The sequence below is a fragment of the Protomyctophum parallelum genome (assembly GCF_964188405.1).
Source record: "Protomyctophum parallelum genome assembly, chromosome: 15".
Classification (NCBI taxonomy): Eukaryota; Metazoa; Chordata; class Actinopteri; order Myctophiformes; family Myctophidae; genus Protomyctophum; species Protomyctophum parallelum.
Window position 1 is genome coordinate 21,755,091 of NC_139710.1, and position 20,952 is coordinate 21,776,042.

The 20,952-nt window shown below is 40.8% G+C and overlaps 1 protein-coding gene across 2 annotated transcripts in view; it reads right to left on the bottom strand.

Annotated features, from left to right (window-relative positions):
- Positions 1–20,952, bottom strand: part of slc4a4a (solute carrier family 4 member 4a) — an 83,527-nt gene that overhangs the window by 33,061 nt on the left and 29,514 nt on the right. Inside the window, exons 5-8 of one of the 2 annotated variants that reach the window (XM_083784563.1) lie at positions 19,907–20,042; positions 12,530–12,690; positions 6,888–7,067; positions 3,534–3,610 (exon numbers count right to left, since the gene is read on the bottom strand). In XM_083784563.1, coding sequence (XP_083640689.1) covers positions 3,534–3,610; positions 6,888–7,067; positions 12,530–12,690; positions 19,907–20,042 — 554 coding nt within the window. The remainder of the gene's footprint in view (positions 1–3,533; positions 3,611–6,887; positions 7,068–12,529; positions 12,691–19,906; positions 20,043–20,952) is intronic. The other variant, XM_083784562.1, reaches the window with a different exon arrangement.

The following is a 20,952-nucleotide window of genomic DNA, read 5'->3' on the forward strand; positions in this document are numbered from 1 at the left end:
GTTTTCTCTGTGTGAACGGGTGAATGTAATGCACATTGTAAAGCACTTTGGATATAGGCGCTACATAAATCTTTGCCTATTTTGCGTTGTGATAAATGGTAAATGGTGCATTTATATAGCGCCTTTGCTTTACATAGATTGTGCATTTCATTCAGCCATTCATACACCGATTGCGGCAGAAGCCATGCAAGGTACCAACCAGCACATCAGGAGCAATTTGGGGTTCAGTGTCTTGCCCAAAGACACTTCGACATGTAGACAGGAGGAGCCAGGATTCGAACCACCAACCCATGGATCATTGGACTACCTGCTCTACCTCCTGAGCCACAGTCGTCCCCGTGATCATGACGTGATCAGCATAGGGATGCTAGGTGGTTACGGCGAAATGCTAAACCTGTTGAATGACATGTCCTGATCTGTCCAGTAACTGCTAATCCAATCAACACAGTCCTATACCATGGGTTTCTTATTCTGATGAGCTTCGTGTGTCATTTGGTGTTGGGTTTCTTGCTACAGGGAGTACAGTAGTGTAGAATACTGTATATACAGGTTTAATGTTTGTCTTTAGTTCAATGATTGTTTAATAAACGCCATTGACAATGAAGGGAAAACGTACGTCATTTTGTAACTCATTACGTCTCTTTGTTAATGGCATTTAATGTTTGTGTTGGCACCGTTTGTTTTACATCACCCTTACATCACCTATATTATATTAATTAACATTATTTTTCAATACATTATAGAGGCAAGAACTTTTATGTTTCTTAGATAGTATGTCAAAAGACAATAACTATAGGCACCTGTGCTTGGAGAATTATTAGGTTATGGAATCAAGCCTTTAAAAAAGGGTATCTTAAGAAAAGGTCCGGCACACTGTCAGACACTTGCCAAAATGTTGCTCTTTATTAGGTCGACGTTTTGGTCGATTAGACCTTCATCAGGACAGACAATCCATGTCACTAGCCTTCTGAGGTGTGCATCGGCCTTTTGCTAAAAACCTGGTGCAGACTTCAGGTAATTAGAAAAGAGCCAAATTAATAACTGAGATAAATCCCCATGACTGGTCCTAAATATACCGTCTGCAATGAGGTGATAAATTATTTTGGAAGAGCAAAGTGCTACAGTCTGCCACATGAGGCCAGTTTGAAACAGGTTAGTGTGTGCCAAGTGCCCACAGTGGATGTTTTATAGGTCAGTGAGTGATAGGGGTTCTACCTTGTTCTCCAATCTGTCTCCCACTCATTCTGTAACACAGCACCTCATACTAGACCACTAAGACCCAATTCCGTTGTCCCAGCGGTATATCCTGTATGAGGTGGACAAATGCCTGTGAACTGCAGTTTGAACCGTGTCTACAGTATGTGGAAAAGAGTGGTGTGAACCCCTTACCCACCCGCTCTTAGTCAGAGCAGGACCGTTGTGGGCGTACGTAGCTCTACAGTTGCCAGAGCAGCAGCATCCTCATGCTTGATTTAAATACGCGGTAGCGCCGTGTAGCACACAGAAAATAGCAGATGTTCAAGCTCACAATGAATTGTGTGAGCCTGTACATGTTATATTTTTGGTGTGCAACTGAGGTCTTTAAGGCCAACCAAATGCAGTCTGATACAGTTTAAGTGGTTAAAACAGAGAAGTCAATCGTGTACATTGATCCAATGCAAAGCATCTCAAACCAGCCTGCTTGTAGGGGTGTGATGGTAAAATGTAGACCTTTGGAACCATAATTTAAAAGAGTGTTCTAAGTAGCTGTATGTGGTCCAAGTGAAACGCGAGGCCACAGACAAGCTCCATTTTGATATTGTGTGCTGGAAAAGTTCTCTCCGGTACAGCCAGCAAATGACTCTACCGTGTTTGGGGCGCGCCCAGATGATCTACTGTGGAGCGAATTAATTTGTGAAATAACAGGCTTGTCTTTATTTTAATCATATTCTTTTGCTGTAAGAATGCTGTATTCATATCGCAGACATTTTCCCATTGTATTTTCAAAATAAATATGGCATGCTTTAGGCTCCATGGGATCACTGTGTATTGCCTCATAATTTGACTTTAGAATAACTGAACAAGAAGACAATTTGGGCTCCTTCTAATCTCTGTGTATTGTTTCATAACTGGACTTGACTTCAGAATAAACTGAACAACAGATAAACGCATCAGGTGGTTGTGGTCCTGTCCAAGTACTCTTTATCAACCCCTCTCCTGTCTTGATCCTGTCTACACCGTCCACCACTGCTCTCCAATATAAACAGGGTGGTGGTGTGATGCCCAAACATGCACAGTTTGATGGATGAGTGACTGGTCGCACACTCATTGAATGTACAGGAGGCTGAGGCGAGGAGAGGGCACGCATCCCTGCTGTGCTAAAGCTTTGTTCAAAGCATGGGGGAGGGGTAAATTAGGGAATCGAGCAGCACAGACACTGTGTCCCAGTGTATCTGTCAGTCCGCTTGGTATGCATGCAGGACTGTACAGAAGCATCACTGTCCAAATGCTTATGAGGCTCATTGTACATTCACTGTGGCGTTCTTATCGGTCCATTATTTGGCATTATGAAGTAATGATTAAGAAAGCGATGTGACTTTCTGTAAGCCATACTTGGATCTTGTAGAGAGTAGAGACATAATAAATTGCAGAAACAGGCTGGATAAGATTATGGAGGCATGCTTTGAGTGCCAAAGACAAATAGAGGGGGTGGGGGGGTGTTGCACTCTCTTATCTTTACCCGGCAGATAAAATAAGACCTAAGACAAGACTTTGGACAGGGCCACAACCACCCCTAAGCAGCAGGCTGGCTGACTGACCTCTTGAGTTGCTTTGCATTGGATTGGATCATTGAATCTACAACTGACTTTCAATCGGTTTTTAACCACTTAAAACCTATACTTTGTTGCCGATCTACAAGCCCACAATGTGTCACACTGCAATGTGTTGTAGGCATGTTTACCTATTTGTGTCTGGGTCTAGTGGTTTACGCCACACTTACACTTACTTATGTAATTTTTCATGTAAAAGTAAGGAATATATATATATGCTTCTAAATTGTGTGTCATAAATTAAAACTGGATAATATTTTAAGACGATATGCTTATTTAAATGTAGTTAGAATTTTCGGAATTGCGGACTTTGCTGCACTATTTGTTAGCATCAGTCATATTTTTGAACATTCGGCGGAATGTTCGCCTGTATTCAGTGAATGTTCACCTAATATGACATGCCCAGAACAGGGACGGTAGGGTTCATGTGGTTAACACCTTCCCGTCGGGTTTAAGGTCAAGTTTAGTCGCGTCTCTGCCACGCTTTTCAGCCGTGAGGTCTTATTTTGAAGAGAAGGAAAATATTCAATTACGTGAAAACGTGGAAGCAAAACATTGCCACGTGACGGAGACGCCAAGAACCGATAAAAATAATACTAGCGATGCTGGATGCATTATATAAACTAAAAACGTATCCAATGTCGATCTAGGCGATCTGTGACATTTAATAAAACTCATCCAATGTCGTCCTTAGCAGAGAGTGAGTACAACGAGTTCACTCACCTGTTCTTTGTCTGGTTTGTCAGAGATGTCGTTCATGCTGCTGGAGTTCAGATTACGATGTGCCATGGCAGGGCTACCTGTTTAAAAGACAGCGAGCCAAGTGGTTATGCTGGACTCAGAACCACCTGCCTGATGCATGAACTGAATAGATGGAAGTAACCCAAAGAAAAGACAGTGGCCCAGTTTGCCCTTCATGCAGTAGGCTACGCAGTACGCACACCAAAGGGATAAGAGGAGGAATATTCTTCATGCAATCCAATGTCAGAAGAAAACTACATTTAGGACTATCTGAAATTAAAGGCTATGACAGTAGTCCCTGAGACAATCTAATTAACTACATTCACTGTCTCAACCTTTCAGGACCAAGGAATTGCATACAAAATGGCATGCCTGAAACTATCGGAGACTGCACCCTTCTGCTAAAAAAAATTAACTATTGCGCTGAAAACATTTGGGACTTGATCAGCCTAAGGGACAAGAAATAAATGAATAGATTTGGACAAGAGCATTATTCTGATGCCATTGTAGCCTTTCAAATGGCTCCCCACCCCCCAAGCAAAACGAGCAACATGGTAATTACAGTCAGTATGATGCAGCCAACAAAAACGTTCCGTCGTCAGACAAACAAAAAAGTAGATTTACTAATTTGAGTTCTTATTTGAGGGAGTAAGTATATTGTAAAGACCAATTTTTGTTTTTCCCTGACCAAGCTAGCCTTGTCAAAATACGCTATTCTCCTTATTGAATAGCACTCACCCGTGCTTTGTGGGCTACAACACAGCACAATTTAAAGTTAGATCTGAGGCGGAGTTCAAAGTAAATCTAAAGTTCTTGATGAGACTTTCTTTAGTTGCTTCAAACTTAAAAACGCCCTCCCTCCAGGGCTCAATACTAAGCCCCCTCCTTTTCCCCCCTTCTTTGTCGTATGTAAGCCAATCTACAAGCTTGAGCTTGTAGTTCTGTTATTGTCACCAAATGTCCGCCTATGTTCGCCAAATGTTCTCCTATACAACATGCCCAGAGTAGGGACACTAGGATTCACATGACGTGAGGGTGGCTAAATTGTTACTGTCTAGGTCTGGTGGTGAACTTACTAAGCCGATCCATACTGGAACAACTCCTTTGGTCCTCCTCCATAGAGGTGCGACCCGACAGGCAAGTCATGGAGTTGTCAAGAGGACTACGGGCTTTTAGTGGTAGCAACGGTGCATCAAAGTCAATCCCAGGAAGGAAACAAAGTGGAAAGAATGGAATGCGAGGAAGGATGAAGAGAAAGAGTTGACAGATAGCAGCCATTAAGCCAAAGCAAGTGGTTGTTAGAGAAGCAGTAAAAACAGAATTAACGTTGTTCATATACTGTAAGCATTATAGTGTATAGAGGGTATGCGCTTGACATCATCATCAAACCAGGAAGTTATGCAGGAACGCCTACTGAGTGGCAAAAAACTACTTTCTGGCCTCGACAGCCCATACATCCAAACAGAAAAGTCCTATCTGATTGCATTAAACAACGTTAAACAATGTTAAACTCACTTTGCATTTTGCTTTGCCACTCGATGTGCCATTCACTTTAAGCATGCGCATACCCTCTATAGCTGGATATTATGGGTATTATTTCAAACAAAAAGTACCAAGAGCCTTTGGAAAAAATATTTTGCTTTCAAATGCTACATTTTATGAAATAACAGCATTGAACTTTGAATGGGTCAAACAAAGGGAACTTGCTTTTGATGCAGTCATTCACCCGACAGTTTTATAAATCTGATTACAGGTAATAAATCGTTGGAATTTTTCCAAAAACCCAGGGTAGATGTCGGATTAATCACCATGTTAACACAGTGAAATGTTAACATGTACATGTATTGAAACAACTTGCTTTATCAAAAAGAAATAATAATAAAGATCACAAAATAGGCAGATCATTGTGTTATAAAGAAGTCCATTTTATGATACTGGAAAATATTTCAAATCTACCTACATGGAGACATTCTGTGAAGGGAAATACTACTGTATTACTGGATTTTCTCTGTGGAACAGCCTAGTTCAGTGGTTCTCAACCTCAAACTGACTATATATATATTTATATATATACAGTGTGTATATATATATATATATATATATATATATATAATTAAGTTACTGCAACCTTTAAATCCAAAATTGAGAAAGTCACCATTTCCACAAGTTTTACATGCAATAACAATGAACGTCTCCAAGTAAGATTTGTTTTTCTTTGTTTCTGTGTTTTTTCACAATACAAAGTGTTTCATCCGTAGAAATAAAAAGCAGTTAAATAAGCAAAAAAGAAAGAAAGAATTATACAAAATAGGTTATGCAAATAAACACAAATCTGAGCTTTGTACAGCAATTCTCGATTTCTGTATTTGGTCAACCATTTTTTGTCATTTCAAATATTGTCACTGGCGTCTCAATGAATTACATTTGATTTATATGACACCATGTATAGATCAATTTAATTTGTATCTTTGCAATTAATTATATTCTGAGCTTGATGTATTGGCATTTGGCTTCATCTCAGCTGTCAGATTAATCTGCATATGAATGTGATTAGTACGGTTAGTCAATTATAAGTCAATTATGAGTGAAAGTGACGATAACTTTAGGGATCAACATTAAGACACCCTACACAGGATGTGCATGTCTGTAGGCCTATGGCATAGTGGTGTCATTAAGGATATAGTCTCTTGGAGGGCACTGGTTTTCTTTTATTTTCTGCCGATGGGTTCTCAGATTGTTAAGGATGTGGCCAGGAACGAGTTGTTCTCTTTCTGTAACAATGTCCAATTAATTTATTTAACTAATCTGCTATCTCTCGTAACACAATGTATAAAGTGCAACTGAAGAGTTCCTCATAACCTATAGTTTCATACTGTGGCTTATTAACCCATTCTGACCTGAGATCAGATTCATACGAGGTTTCCGCCGGACACACACTGGTCTGATGAACCCATTCTGACCTGAGATCAGATTCTAGAAATGTCAGTCGCTCGTCGATTTTTCAAAAATAGCAGACCTACAAGCTCGTATCGCGCCACTCGGTGGCGCGATATGAGCTTGTAGATCTGCTATTTTTAAATAGCTAAAGCATAACATGATGCCAACACCAAAATGGGTGCCCGGTCAGAATGGGTTAATATATCAATTGTGGTGAGTAAATACTTTTGTCTTATTTTCTTAATGAAGATGCTATCATTAATTACTAAAAAAGTTTATTTTGTATTTTAGACCATAATTTTTTTTTTAAACTAAACTATTTTGTAATAAATAAATAAAAAATAAACAGTTCCTTCCCAAATAAAAATGAAGACTGCACCAAACTGGCATCTGTATTACCGTTCTCCTGGTTGGTAAACAGCCTACTTGCACTGGAGACCGTCTTGCCGATGTCAGCCAGTGAGCGCAGGTTGGACTTCTTGGTCTGGTGGCGATGCCTCCTCAGCAGCGTGTACATGACCTTGTCCTTCAGCTCTGGTTTCAACTGGCCGTTGGCTATCTGGTTGTCTGTGATCATCTCTGCATGTGGACAGAGCAGAGGAGCGGTGCAACAGTTGATCACACAAATTGATATATTAATCGATTATTAAAAAAATCACACCCGTGAACTGAGTGGTGCAACTATACTTGTATTGTGGTAGTTACTGTACTGTAGTCTGTACTGTACCATACAGTGTTCTGTACTGTGTACTGTACTCAGAGTACTGTACTCCTGTACTGTACTATACTGTACACTGTGCTGTACTCACTGTACTGTTCTGTACTGTGCTATTGTAATAGTTATAGTGCACAGTGTGAAGCTCAACAGCGCCACTTGAAGGTAGGTCACCCAGCGGTATTGCAGCTGTTTCTACTCCAAACAGACATGAACAAAGGGACATAGGGACACGCGCCCAGCGGTGTGCACCGCTAAAAACAGTATCAATAATTGATCATAAATTTAATAAATTAATCAATTAGTAACCGATTCCTATTTACAATTGCTAAGAAGATAATCAATATTTAAAACCCAGAGAAAGAGACATGAAAGAAGGCCATCGAAAACAACAAGCAGTTTGTTGAATGATAATTTGCCTTGAGTGTAAAAAAGAAATGGAGTTAGCCTATTTCCGAGCTATCCTGGGATTCTTCGGTTGTTTTGGTGACAAAGACAGTGAGTAAAAGCTGCATCTGAAATGTCAAACCACAGCATCACTCAAAGGAGTCATGTCACCATAAAATCTCTTTTCATGTCTTGTGAGGACTCAATTAACAATGACTAGACTGGAATCCTCCTAGAAGTGATGGAAAAAGTACTCACATATTTTACTTAAGTAAAAGTACCAAAAGTAGAAAGTACTCATTACGCAGAATGTCCTATTTAAAGTTTTCAAATGAATTTAATTTTTTTTGAAAATAGCCAATCTAGATTTTCAAATTGCCGAAATGTATACAGGGCTGAAGTGGTTAATGTATGTTTTGTAACAATAATCAAAATCTACATAACTAGTAACTAAAGTTTTCAAATAAATGTAGTTGAGTAAAACTACTAAATTTGGATCCAACATGCAAATACCTCAAAATTGTACTTAAATATACTACTTATAGTACTTAAGTAAATGTACTTTACTTTAGTAAATGTTACTTTCCACCACTGGCTCCTCCTAGACATAATGCCTGTACGCTGGTGTCGCAGACCAAAATGTAGCAGATCTACAAGCTCACAATGTGTCGCAATGCAACACGTCGTGAGCTTGTATATCGGCTGTTTTTGCTGCACGACACTGGCACACAAGTATAAATAGCCTCCCAGTCTTCCATAACATCATGAATGGCTCAATCAAAAGGTCTATTTAAAAAAAAAAAGTCAGAAGCCTCAGGGACTCTGTCTGTCTGTCTGTCTGTCTGTCTGTCTGTCTGTCTGTCTGTCTGTCTGTCTGCCTGCCTGCCTGCTTGCCTGCCTGCCTGCTTGCCTGCCTGCCTGCCTGCCTGCCTGCCTGCCTGCCTGCCTGCCTGCCTGCCTGCCTGTCTGTCTGTCTGTCTGTCTTTCTGTCTGTCTCTCTCTCTCTCTTTCTCTCTTTCTCTCTCTCAATCTCTCTTTCTTGCTCTCTTACCATGGAACGGTGGCGCTGCTAATGACCCATCAATCAAATCAGCTGGCCTCAAAGCAAGGCGCCTAGCTCAGCTCAGTCCATGTAGCACAACCAATTACATCACATTAATCATTCCAAGTGATAAGTCTTCCCCTGGCTCCATCATGCATGGTGTCCTGAGCTGGAAGCAATATGACTTCAAATCAATATCACCATTATTTCAAAGTTTTGCCGCAATTTTCGATTAAAGAATGATTATTGTGTTTTATTTATTTTGGTACGGCTCTATTGTACAATAAGTATGATACAGTGTTAAGTGGCTAATCAGAATAATTGATTTAGTCGACTATAAAAAAAGATTTGTTGATATATGGCATTTAAAAAAATAAACTGCTTCTCAATTATTCAATTAACCTACAGTATACGAGCAAGATTAAGTTGGTTATTGGTTCTAAATGTCTGTGATATTTGGCTTATATATAATTCGGAGAAGGGGGAGACATGTGAGAATTTGGGCTGGTTGAAGACCAAGCTGCAGCATTTTGGATCAGTTAAGTGTGCATGCCGGTAGGCCAGTATGGAGGGAGTTATAATAGTAAAATCCAGACAACAGTCTTGTCAAAACTTGACTATTGTAACTCTTACTGGCGCACTTAAGCCTCTCCAACTGATCCAAAATGCTGCAGCTCGCTTGGTCTTTAACCAGCCAAAAGTTTCACATGTCTCCCCCCTTCTCTGCTCCCTCCATTGGCTCCCGGTCGCTGCCCGCACAGAATACAAAACTCTGATGCTGGCATTCAAAGCAACCAAAGGTATGGCTCCCCCATATCTTGCAAGTCTGATCGAACCCTACAAACCCTCCCGCTCACTCAGATCAGCCAACGCAGGGAAGCTGGAAGTACCTTCACTAAAAACACCGGGACAACGCTCCACACGTCTCAAACTCTTCTCCCTTCTGGCTCCAAAACTATGGAATGCACTTCCCATCACAATCAGAACTGCAGCCTCACTCCCAATCTTCCGCCATAGTCTGAAAACCCACCTCTTCAGACTCCATCATGGCCCGTAGCACTTGCCCTAGCCCCGACGACCTCACAGGCGTATGCCCCACATTAATGTAGATAGCATTTTATGTAGACTTATAGCATTTTATGTAGACATAGCACTATAAAGTATACATGCATAGACTGCATAGTTTCATTAAAAGACATTCCACTGTTACGTTCTTAGCTTACGTATGATTCATGATAACTACCTTTTTATGTATGTGATGTATTGCCATGCTTTTTGTTCTTGCTTAATGTAAGTCGCTCTTGATTAAGAGCATCTGCTAAATGCCTAAATTGTAATTCCCCAGCCCCAGTGGAGTGATACAGTCCTCTCATCTCAGAGACAATTATTGTACAAGGCACCCTTTCTATGTCAATCACAACTACATGCTTTTTAAAATCAAATAAACACTTGACAATCGCTTGAGTTTGGCTCTCTTTAAATTAATCATCAATGAGATCCAGGCTGATTTGCTCCCATCAGGTGATTTTTGTGTGGGGGACCAGGCTTCCAATGTTCCAGCCACTTCCTGACTTGCCTACATAATTGGTGACATTTTTGGTTTCCAAATGATTTGGAAATAGGTCAAATAGGACCAGTCACCAGACTGAGAAGCAAAGTCTGGGTGAAAAAAAGTATTCGGAACGGTGTGAATCAAGACTGGATTCCAGGCTATATGCAGGCGCTCAATTTAAATGTAATGCGCTACAGTAAACACAATGATATGACCCACATCTCTGAGGGGAAAATGCTGTCTGACGACTTTGGTAATGATTAAGATAAAATACTACACAACCAACTTCTTCTACTGGCTCTGTGCAACGAAAAGCATCTATGAAGTAGCAATTAGAACCAAGAGGATTTATTTGTCATTAAACATGTACTGCATGTACTGTACTACTTATACCCAGACACTGCAAGTAATACCTAGGCTGTAAGTCCCTTGAAACAGCTAAAACAGTGTGGCTTAATTAGGGCCCTATCTTGCGCCACCACCCTTACGTGCATCACATGCATCCATCATCAACCTGTGCTGTGCCCACAACTGTTCTGTTATAAAACGTAATGGCACGCTCAAGATCATCAAAATCTAAAGTAGGTATGGTGGAGTTATGGTGAAGGAATGTTCCAATGATCTGGACAGGATCAACAACACTTTAGAGACGATAAAAAAAGGCAGATTTACCAGGCCGGCTGTGATTATCGCTGAATATAAAAGTGCGCCAGACTCAAGACTTTTATCCCCCCCTTGGTGTTGATGTGTGCTTAGGTTTTACAGCTGAGTGAACCTGGATTTCTTTCTTATTACGATACAGTGAAAGACTCGTCATTATCAGGGCCGGATCTACCATATGGGCACTTTGGGCACGTGCCCAGGGGCCCTTGGGCACCAGGGGCCCCTAAAAAAAAGATAATTTCCCTGCTAATCCGAATGAAATAAATGGTGTCTAAAAAGATTAGTGTTTTATTGTTGGTGAGAAGGGCAGCTGAAAAGTGCAATTGTGTCTAAAGCAGCAACAATGCGCTAGATTGGCTGTCACTCTGGGGGGGGGTAGGCGACCGGAAATAGGCCAATATAACGGCATAAAACTGCCCCAAAACGGCCACAAAACAGCAAAAATGTTGCGTGCGCGAGAAGGGGGGGCCCTTCTAGCGTCAGTGCCCAGGGGCCCTCAGTGGTGTTAATCCGGCCCTGGTCATTATGTTGGTATTCCCACTCGGCATGTCTAAACCCTTACTAGACCAGAGAATTATTAATTGTTTTTCTGGGGGGGGGGGTTTGTCTGCCTGTAATTCATTCTTTTCCGAGGACTTGACAGAAAACAATTCCCTGGAAAATAATTAAAGCATTTGAAATGATGACCTGAATCACGTCACAGTGGGGAAAAATGGCTTTAAACTATTTATACTCCTCTGATGGGCAGCTTACTGCTAATCATAGCTCCGACATTTTTCTTTTTACAATTACAGTGAACTAAAATAAGCACAGGCCAGAGTCGAAACCTCCGATGCCATCACATTGTTGCCGCTAATTGACCTAGTGGGAAGAATGGGAGCGGTTGAAAAAATAAGTCAGTAAAAAAGCATGCTGGTGTGGTGGTGTACTGGCGCATCACACTGGTTCTCAAGCGGTAGGTACGAAGGGCACATTGGTCCAGCTGTGCCATGGGATATTATGACAGACACATTATTATTGCAATACAATACCACAAGTAAGACGCGCAAACGCGGGAAGCGAACGCAGCTCGTGTGTGTGTGGTTGTGTGTGTGTGTGTGTGTGTGCTACAGCTGCGCCCTGTGTGTGTGTGTGTGTGTGTGTGTGTGTGTGTGTGTGTGTGTGTGTGCTACAGCGGGACAGACACACAGACACACACACACACACACACACACACACACAGACATTCAGCCCTTGCTGTCATAGTAAGTGGCTCACTGCGTTCGCAACTATACAAGACTTTAGTTTTGGGCATTGGTAAAAATTGTGATTATATTTATTTTATTTCTTTACCACAAGATGGGACACGTACAGTCGATGTACAGTCACATTGATGACCCTATTTATAAGACCCAATTATTGCAATCCCAAACACAGCATTGGCTTTGGACTATGCTGCATCGACGCCAGTATAAAGCCAGTATACAGTGGCTGACTTTTCAGTCTTCAGGTTTTCTTTAGGTAGGAAACTTGTTTGATTAATGCAGAAAAAGTACTATCATTGCAAAACATGTAGCACTTGTCAAATATACACTATGGCACAAATTGAGTTCACTGGCACACATTTAGGGCTAGGTCTATGTGTATCTGGTAATATCACAGCTACATTAACATGGCTGATGCATATGTCTGGGACTACTTACCAACAACTTGTGGCAGGGTGTTTGCCTCCATGTCCAGCATGATGGTGCCTTTCTCTATGCATGTTCTCAGCTCAAACAGGCTGTGTAAGGAGAGCGTGGCCACGTGAGGTTTGCTCCAGCGCTCGCCACCTTTCTCCACCTTCTCCTCAAACTTGATCCACCTGGAGGAGCAAGAGAGAATTAACATTCAGTCAGCTCTGAGATGTACACACGTCTGCAAGTTATATGCACCTGTACTGTATATCTACAGATTGATTGTATGTTTACATTACAACTTGTGTGTTCTAACCCTTTTTTTTAAGCTTCTGCACCACTAGTATATTTCAAACAAGCCACGAAGACCACCCACAAGCCACAACAATAGCTGATGGAAACGAGTGCCATGGCTTTTGGCCAAACGAGGCATGAGTTATGCCTGTTCAAAGGTTTCATTTTCGATTGCTACAATATAGCGCCAATTGTAGAAATGTTCATGCATTTTGATCAAAGATGCATGATCAAAGATTTTAACTGTTTTCCATATACTGTAATTCAAAATGGTGGGTGATCAGAGGTCAAAACTAAAGTCAGAACACTAAAGTTGTTTGGCATGAGGAGACGCATATGTGTATCGAAGTTGTATGACGGTCAAACGGTTCATGAGCTATGCCTGTTCAAAGTTTGCTATTTCAATTGAGTGCTATAGCACTACCCTTTGGCCAATAGTCGTGGGCTTCCTAGTCAACGTTTGACATGGCCCTCTACCATATTGCCAAGTTTAGCGAAAAATTACTGCACGGTTAAGCCAGAACTGCTATTTTTGGCAGAAGAAGAAGAAACAAACAAACAGACAAATACAATAAGGGCTTGGCACCTTAATAATATATATATTTTCTAGCCCGGACCGCTGGCCTAGGCTTTTTTGTAAAGTTGTATATATTGCAATAATAATGTGCAGTGGTCACAACATCCCAAGGCACTACCTGACTTATTTCATGGCACACTGTTTGACAACCACTGACCTACAGCTTTGACATTATTAACCCAGGATCCTCGACAGGCTTACGCTGAGAGGAGATCAAGTGTTGACTACTGTACTGCAGGCAGTGTTGGGCAGTAGCTAGCTACAAGTAGCGACGCTACGTAGCTTAACTACATTTATCAGTAGCGTGATGGTAGCGTCGCTCCTTTTGAACCAAGTAGCGTTTTCTGTAGTGTAGCTATTTTTAGACCCAAGTAGCGACGTAACGTCCAACAAACACTATACGTTACAAATTGACTGTTAAATAAAGTTTTGTGGGGGAAAAAAATCCCTGGGGAAAATCCATGATTGGTTGGTTTAGATAAGAAGAGTCTGACACTTTCATTGTCGGTGTTAAGCAGCAGGAGATCCGTCTCTCATCCATAGCAGCAGCTGTCCGTTTATCTCTAGCACAAGCATGAACGTCCAACACATATACAATGAATTACTCAACTAATGCTGCCTGCAGGTTCCATGTTTAATTCCAGCGTGTGTAACCTACATTGTCTAAGTGACAGTTTTCATATGGTCGCTAACGTGGTTTAGCGACTAGTACTTTGACAGCAAATCCATCGTAGCTTGTTTACAAGTCAAACGGACTTTCTGTGCAGAAACTGACTCATCAAAATAAGAGCCACTTGTTTTTTGTTTTTTTTATAACTTTATTTATAAGATTTTCAATTTTTGTAGACAAACAACCCCACATATACCCCGGTTCCATCACAAAACAAGACAACAAGAACAACAACAAAAAAACAACAATAAAATAAAATAAACAGGTAGTAAAGGATATAAATAATAAATGAAATAAATAAATACAATAAAATAAAATTAGCCTTTTACTAGATTAAGGGGCTACACAGTTAACCAAATTACATGTAGGAAAAACACTTAGGACACATCATCAAAAGACAGTGAGTCGGAAGACAGTGAAAGGGTGAATTCAAGGAAAGGGGACCAAGCCTTTACAAATTTCTGGCGAGATTTGAACCTGTTGTATCTGAGCTTCTCCAATGGTATAAAGGATAGAACATCCTTGACCCAACTTGTAAATGTTGGAGGTTTATCAGATTTCCAATTGCGGAGAATAAGTCTCCGCGCTATGAGTGAAGCAAAAGCTATGAAATTGGCTTGGGGAGAGGTAATTTGTGCATCGTCGTTGGGAACTCCAAATATAGCAGTTATCGGGTTGGGCGCAATTGGCATATGACAGATGGTTGAGAAAGCATCAAAAATACTATTCCAAAATGGGTTCAAGGAAGTGCATCCCCAGAACATATGTCCAATAGAGGCTGGCTCCAGATGACATCTTATACAAGTAGAGTCAATGTCAGGATACATTTTAGATAGTTTTTCTCTCGAGAAATGCAAACGATGTACTATTTTGAATTGAATTAGGCAATGTCTAAGACATAAAGAGGTAGTATGAATACGCCTCAAAGAGAGTTAAGAGCCACTTGTATTGATTAGTCAACACTAGTTTTATTTCTAAGTCTACCTACAGGATGTTAACATCTCATTTGAGTGCCTGTCAGCATTCTCTAAATTGCTGTCTCTCAGCTGGTGCGCAAATGACTATAGGCTGTGGCAATAATAATAATAATAATAATAATAATATAAAAAAAGAGAAAAAAAAAAAAAAATTAACTGTGACCACACTTTGGTGTTTATTTGATTATTGTTTCACTGCCTTTAATGTATTACGTTTCCACAGTTTTTTCCTCATACTTAATACATATTTTGTACATGGTACCGCAAGGTACATTAATACAAGTAAATGTGAAAAAGTTGACACCAAAAGCCATACAGAGGGCTTGTTTCCAGTTTGTTTTTTAATAAACAATCAAACTCAGCATTTTTGCCTGCCTATTAGGCTATTTGTTCGGTGGAACCTTGATCATGAAGTTGATCAAAACATTAAAAAAAAAAGTAGTGTCCATGTAGCTAGCTACTTTTGCCATGTAGCTTATAGTGTAGCTTGCTACAATTCTCTGGGGATAGCTTCGTTGTAGTTTAGCTATATTTAATAGAGAGTAACTGGTAGTGTAGCTTACTACATTTTCCAAGTAGCTTGCCCATCACTGACTGCAGGTGGATTAATCCCTACTTATTGAATCGACTGCAGTGCTGGACAGTAACAAACTGTATTTTATATATTAAACTTATGACATTCACTCCACTATATTTCAAAGATAAATATTGTACTTTTGACTCTACACTACATTTCTAGGAAGGGAGTGGGACCCTCGACACCCAAACTTACAAACAGTTGATTATTAAGCAAACCATCAAGCTCTAATACAAGAATTGTGAAAATAGTAAAGGCCATCTAGCTCACAAAATGTCAAAATGTTGTGAGCTACAGTAGTCTCCTTGTCCCCCCTCCCTTCTTCTTCCCCTTATTTTCTATGAAAAGAACACGAATTTCACCTGTCACATCTGTGATGTGACAGCTATTTTCATTATTTTTGAAAATGTTCGCATGCACTTTTGATTTCTTGGGAATTTGTAAAAGCTTAAGCAAGTACATTTTGACATCTAGAATATAGTATTGTATATAGATTCTCACAGAAGTCCAGAACATGGCACATAATCATGTTTCTGCACAGTAAGAGCAAGAACAAGGCTTGTGAATGACTCACTGCCTTCAGTGTGTCATTCACAAGCCTTGTTCTTGCTATGCCATGGGTTTTCTTTGGCCATATTGGCAGCAAAGAGAGGCCATTTGGCAGAGAGCCAGCACCACCATGCAATCGCGAAATGTTTTATTCATACTTGAATCCAATAGTCCCATATGTCTCAGCAGTTCATGAACAGGATAGTGGGTTAAGTTTGACATTCACATTGATTTATGAATAGTCCAGTGGTTCTCAAGCATTTTTTGGCTTCAGTACCCACTTTCCCTATAGTCTCTCAAAACTGCAAGAGAAACCCATACAGTAGATAGCATTATTCTACTATACTTAATTCATCATTACAAATGGAGGTAAAGAGTTGCAATCAAAATAAAACAGCATAATGGCAAATGCATATTGCTTTCTATTCTATAACAGGTTTTTTAATTCATTTGATATAACATTTCACAGATCAGCATTTCACACAAATTCTGTCAATGTTGTTACATTAAAGTGAAAACATTTATTTATGTATTTATTTCCCACTCTCACACTAGAGTTAAATGTTCCTCATTTGAAAAACACTGGAATGGAATATACTATCAACTATTATCAACTAACGATTTTAAAGCATTTGAAGTGTTTGAATTTCTACCATTCGAACACAAACCTTTCTGAAAAGAATATAGTAGGAAGTGAAATATTTGATGCAGTATAAAACCAATACAAGGTACGGTGTCGCTCAAGTATTATGGCACTTAAAAGTTTATGCGCGTCCTAAGAATCAGGCATTCATATTGGTATTTGCATTTGGTACTATCTCATAAATACGCAATGCATGATAAACACAACATAACTTGGCGTCTTATATCCACAGCAGTGGATCAGCCTTTTCTGGATCAGGGCCCGCGTGAAAATTGGGCCGCTCATGCCCAGCCATCTGAGCACATAACATGGCATCCATTCGGCTACCGTGTTAAGTGGTCAGCTGGGTGGGCTGCGTACATGTTCAGTTATGATCAATCAATCCTTTTGTTTTATTCCACCTTGGATCAATGGAACTAACCTAATATATACTTTAAGTAATTATTTACTGGTATCACTATTGGTTTCACTTCCTTACTATGAAAACTAGCAAAACCCGTCAGTCGTTCGGTCGGACTCGTCTCCAGATATGGTTGCCAGTCCATTACGCCTTGTGAGGTCACACCTTGTGACCATATATGGAGGTCCCTGATGTCATCAATATTAAGCCCATATATGGGAATGTCGTGAGTCACCTCGTGACATCAATATATTACATGACCACATTGTGACAGTCTCATGATAACCACTGTGGTTGCCACGACGTTGGTACAACACATGGTTGGTACAACACATGGATCTCCATACCTGGAGTTCCACATATGAAGATCACGACACTGACCTCATCAAACCCTGGATAGCCATACATGGAGAAGACTGGATCATCACCTACATCTGCATATATGGAGCCAGTCAGCAACGTTACATCTGACCTCACTGACACAAGATTAATAGTTTAACTCCTGTTTCTCAACTGTGTCGTATTAAGAAGCTCTGTTGTTTCAGTCTTCTCAGCATCAAGGTGTTCCTACTACTGGTATTAATCACACAATTGTATTATCAATAATATGTATGATTATAATTATTATCATTGCCAATTATCCGGGGGCCCACTTGCAATACCCTCGCGGCCACCACAGTGGGCCCTGGCCCACCGGTTGGTGGATTCCCAGTTAACAGGATGTGGGCGGGATTAACCTACAGCTCACTTGTCTGTCAGCATGATCTACTATAGGCTTGTTGTCGTGACTTTCATTTGTAGCAGCTTAATGACCGCACTGTTTATGCTCATCCAGACGGTTCAAGTGAACGGGAGTGTGAGCGATGGTGAAGTGGTGGTAAAATAGGTTTTGGCAATACACAAACTTTCTTACAAGAAAAAAAGTCCTGGCCTCAAACTATACCTCAAGTACCAAAAGTAAAAGTACTCATTATATAGAATGTCCAATTAAGGCTCTACTTCATCATACAAGAGTGTCGTACCAAAAACAACACATCAAATCGTGATGTTTATAGCAAAACAAAAGGAGCGGGCTGATACTAAGCCCCCTCCTGTTTATGCTCAACATATCTTCACTGCCGATCTACAAACGCATAACGAGTCACAAGCTTGTAGATCTGCTATGTTCTCTGAATATTAGCCTCAGAATTGGGAAGCTATATGGGAGTGGTGGAAAATAACTAAAAGTACATTTACTCATTTACTTTAGTAACATTTGTAGGTACTTTTACTTAACTTAGTACTGGTATGTCCATTTTTCAATATTCATACTGGGCCTATTCTACTTTTGACTCCACTACAATCATTTGAAAACTTTAGTTACTGTACTAGCTACTTTGCATAATAGATTATAACAAAAAACATACACTAAACACTTAAGCCCTATTTTATACTTTGGCTATTCGAAAAAAAAAGAACTGATCTACAAGCTCACAGCTCGTCGCAGATCTGCTATTTGTGGAAGATTTTGACAAACTTTGCAAACTTTTGAAAAAACGTGTGAAATGGAACATTCTGCAACTTTTACTTTTGGAACTTTTTTTTAACACTTTATCTTTATTTTATTGTTTGACAGTAAATAAACATATATGTACTGAACGTTTTATTGTAACTGACATGTTAATGTCCCCCCCCCCCCCCCCCATATTTTGAATACAGGACTTTTACTGGACTTTTACTTAAGTAAAAAAGCAGAATACTTCGTCCACCACTGATGCTAGGGTCTAAGGCAGTGGTTTTCAACCAGTGGTCTGAGGACCACCAGTGGTCCTTGAGGGGGTTCCAGGTGGTCCCCATCTAAATGATGGAGAGTTGGTAACCACGGGTCCATTTGGTTTCATGTTACGCTCTCAAGAGTAAATTATTGTAAAACATCTACATTACAATTTACAAGAAGTCTAGACAAATGTAGGCGAATGGTTATTTCTCCTATGGTACGAAATCAATACGCCAAAATCTTATCCAATGATAAAAATATATATTTCATTTTGGTTCTGAATGTTTGGCTAAATGTCATCGAATGGTGGTCCGTGGCTCAAATGCAGAATAAATAATGGGCCTTGAGATGAAAAGGGTTGAAAACCAATGGTCAAAGGGTTAAACAGGGTCCCCCCCCTTTCCCCCCTGTAGAGGTCCATTCAGTCAGTCAGTCAGTCAGTCAGTCAGTCATTCATTCATTCAGTACTAATGGTGCATAAACAACCATCTCAATCCTCCCAGGCCTCCCATCCTGCTTCATCCCACACTGCACTACACAGGACAGACATGCCATCTTTGTTTTGACAGCGCTCTCCTCTTTTGATGTGACATTCTATTGTACAGCAGATGAACTCTTCAAAGTGAAATTATCATTATTATTATTAGCAAATGCAAGTCTGAGTGTGAACAATAAGTAACCAATTAATTGAACCATTTTAATGAACCAGTTAAATGAACAGGTTTACAGAGAATGACATTATCCATTGCTCAGAGGTCTTGTTAAAAAAATAAAAAAGGTTAAAACTACCTTACTTTTATTTAATTTTATCGTCTTTTTTCCAGTAGTATAAATTATCACTATTTTATCTTGTTGTATATTGTAGCCTATTGCTGAACATGTCTCACCAACACTTCAATGCTGACACCTGTATGAGTAAGTGACTTGGTACGTACAGTGAACGGTGTGTTGAAGCTCTTACCTGGCCGTCTCCTTCCACTCCATCTCCTGTCCGTCCACTGACAGCAGCTCGTCCAGCTCGGTGAAGAGCTGCGGGGGCGCCGGGCCATCATCGTCCTCCCCCAGGATGAAGCGGATCCTCTCGGCTGCCGGTGAGACTGCGGACAGAAGGAAAACGCTGCGGTTCACAGGAGGTTGACACTGCTGGTGCCCATTGGGCAAGGGCTCGGGCAACGAGGGCTTCACCTCTTCCTCCTTCTTGCCCTCAGGGGCAGACACGGGAGGAGGAGGGGGCGGTGGTGGGATCTTTACCCCCTCCAGCGACTCCTCTTTCCCTCTGTCGTCCACCGCGTCCTCTTGCTTCTCTTCCTTCCCCTCTTCGTTGTTGTTGTTGTTCGACATCTTCACCACTCGCTGACCCCCCCAAATATGAATCTCGGGTGGTCTTCACTCGGGAGGTGGGTGTGTAGATAACAGCTGGTAAGCAACACAAGCTCACCAGCAACAACCCATTAAAAAGTGACGGCCGCTCTCAGTTAGCCGCTCCAGCGCTCTGAGAGCCAGGTAGAAGGGGGTCCGAGGGGGTTTAGGGGTGACAGTGTCCCCACTACAAGCCCCTTCACCCCCCCCCCCCCCACACCACACTGTTCAAACAGGCCTCCTCCCATTGGCCCTCCAAACCTTGGCACGCTGCCCTGGAGCCCCTCATTAACAATTAGGAAATGCTTCACAAACTGCCCTATTCTTTACAAGCCAGGCTTTGCTTTCCTTCCCCTTGTCTTCTCATTTGAATACTTATACAAGCATCAGTGCTCTTACAGGGAAAAAATGAGCCATTCCAACATTCAAAGGGGCTGATATATAATTAATACTTTTCAACACTTTCTGATGCCTTATTCTAAAAGAACTTCTGGAGGAATGCACAAACAAATATCTGTGTACAGTACTGCAGTACAGTAAATCATCGCACATAGTAAACAACCACAGAACTAATGCTCATACCGCCAGCCACACTACATCATTAGAGGAACTGCACTCAGAGTACTGTGTGCATTTTCACAATGTGCA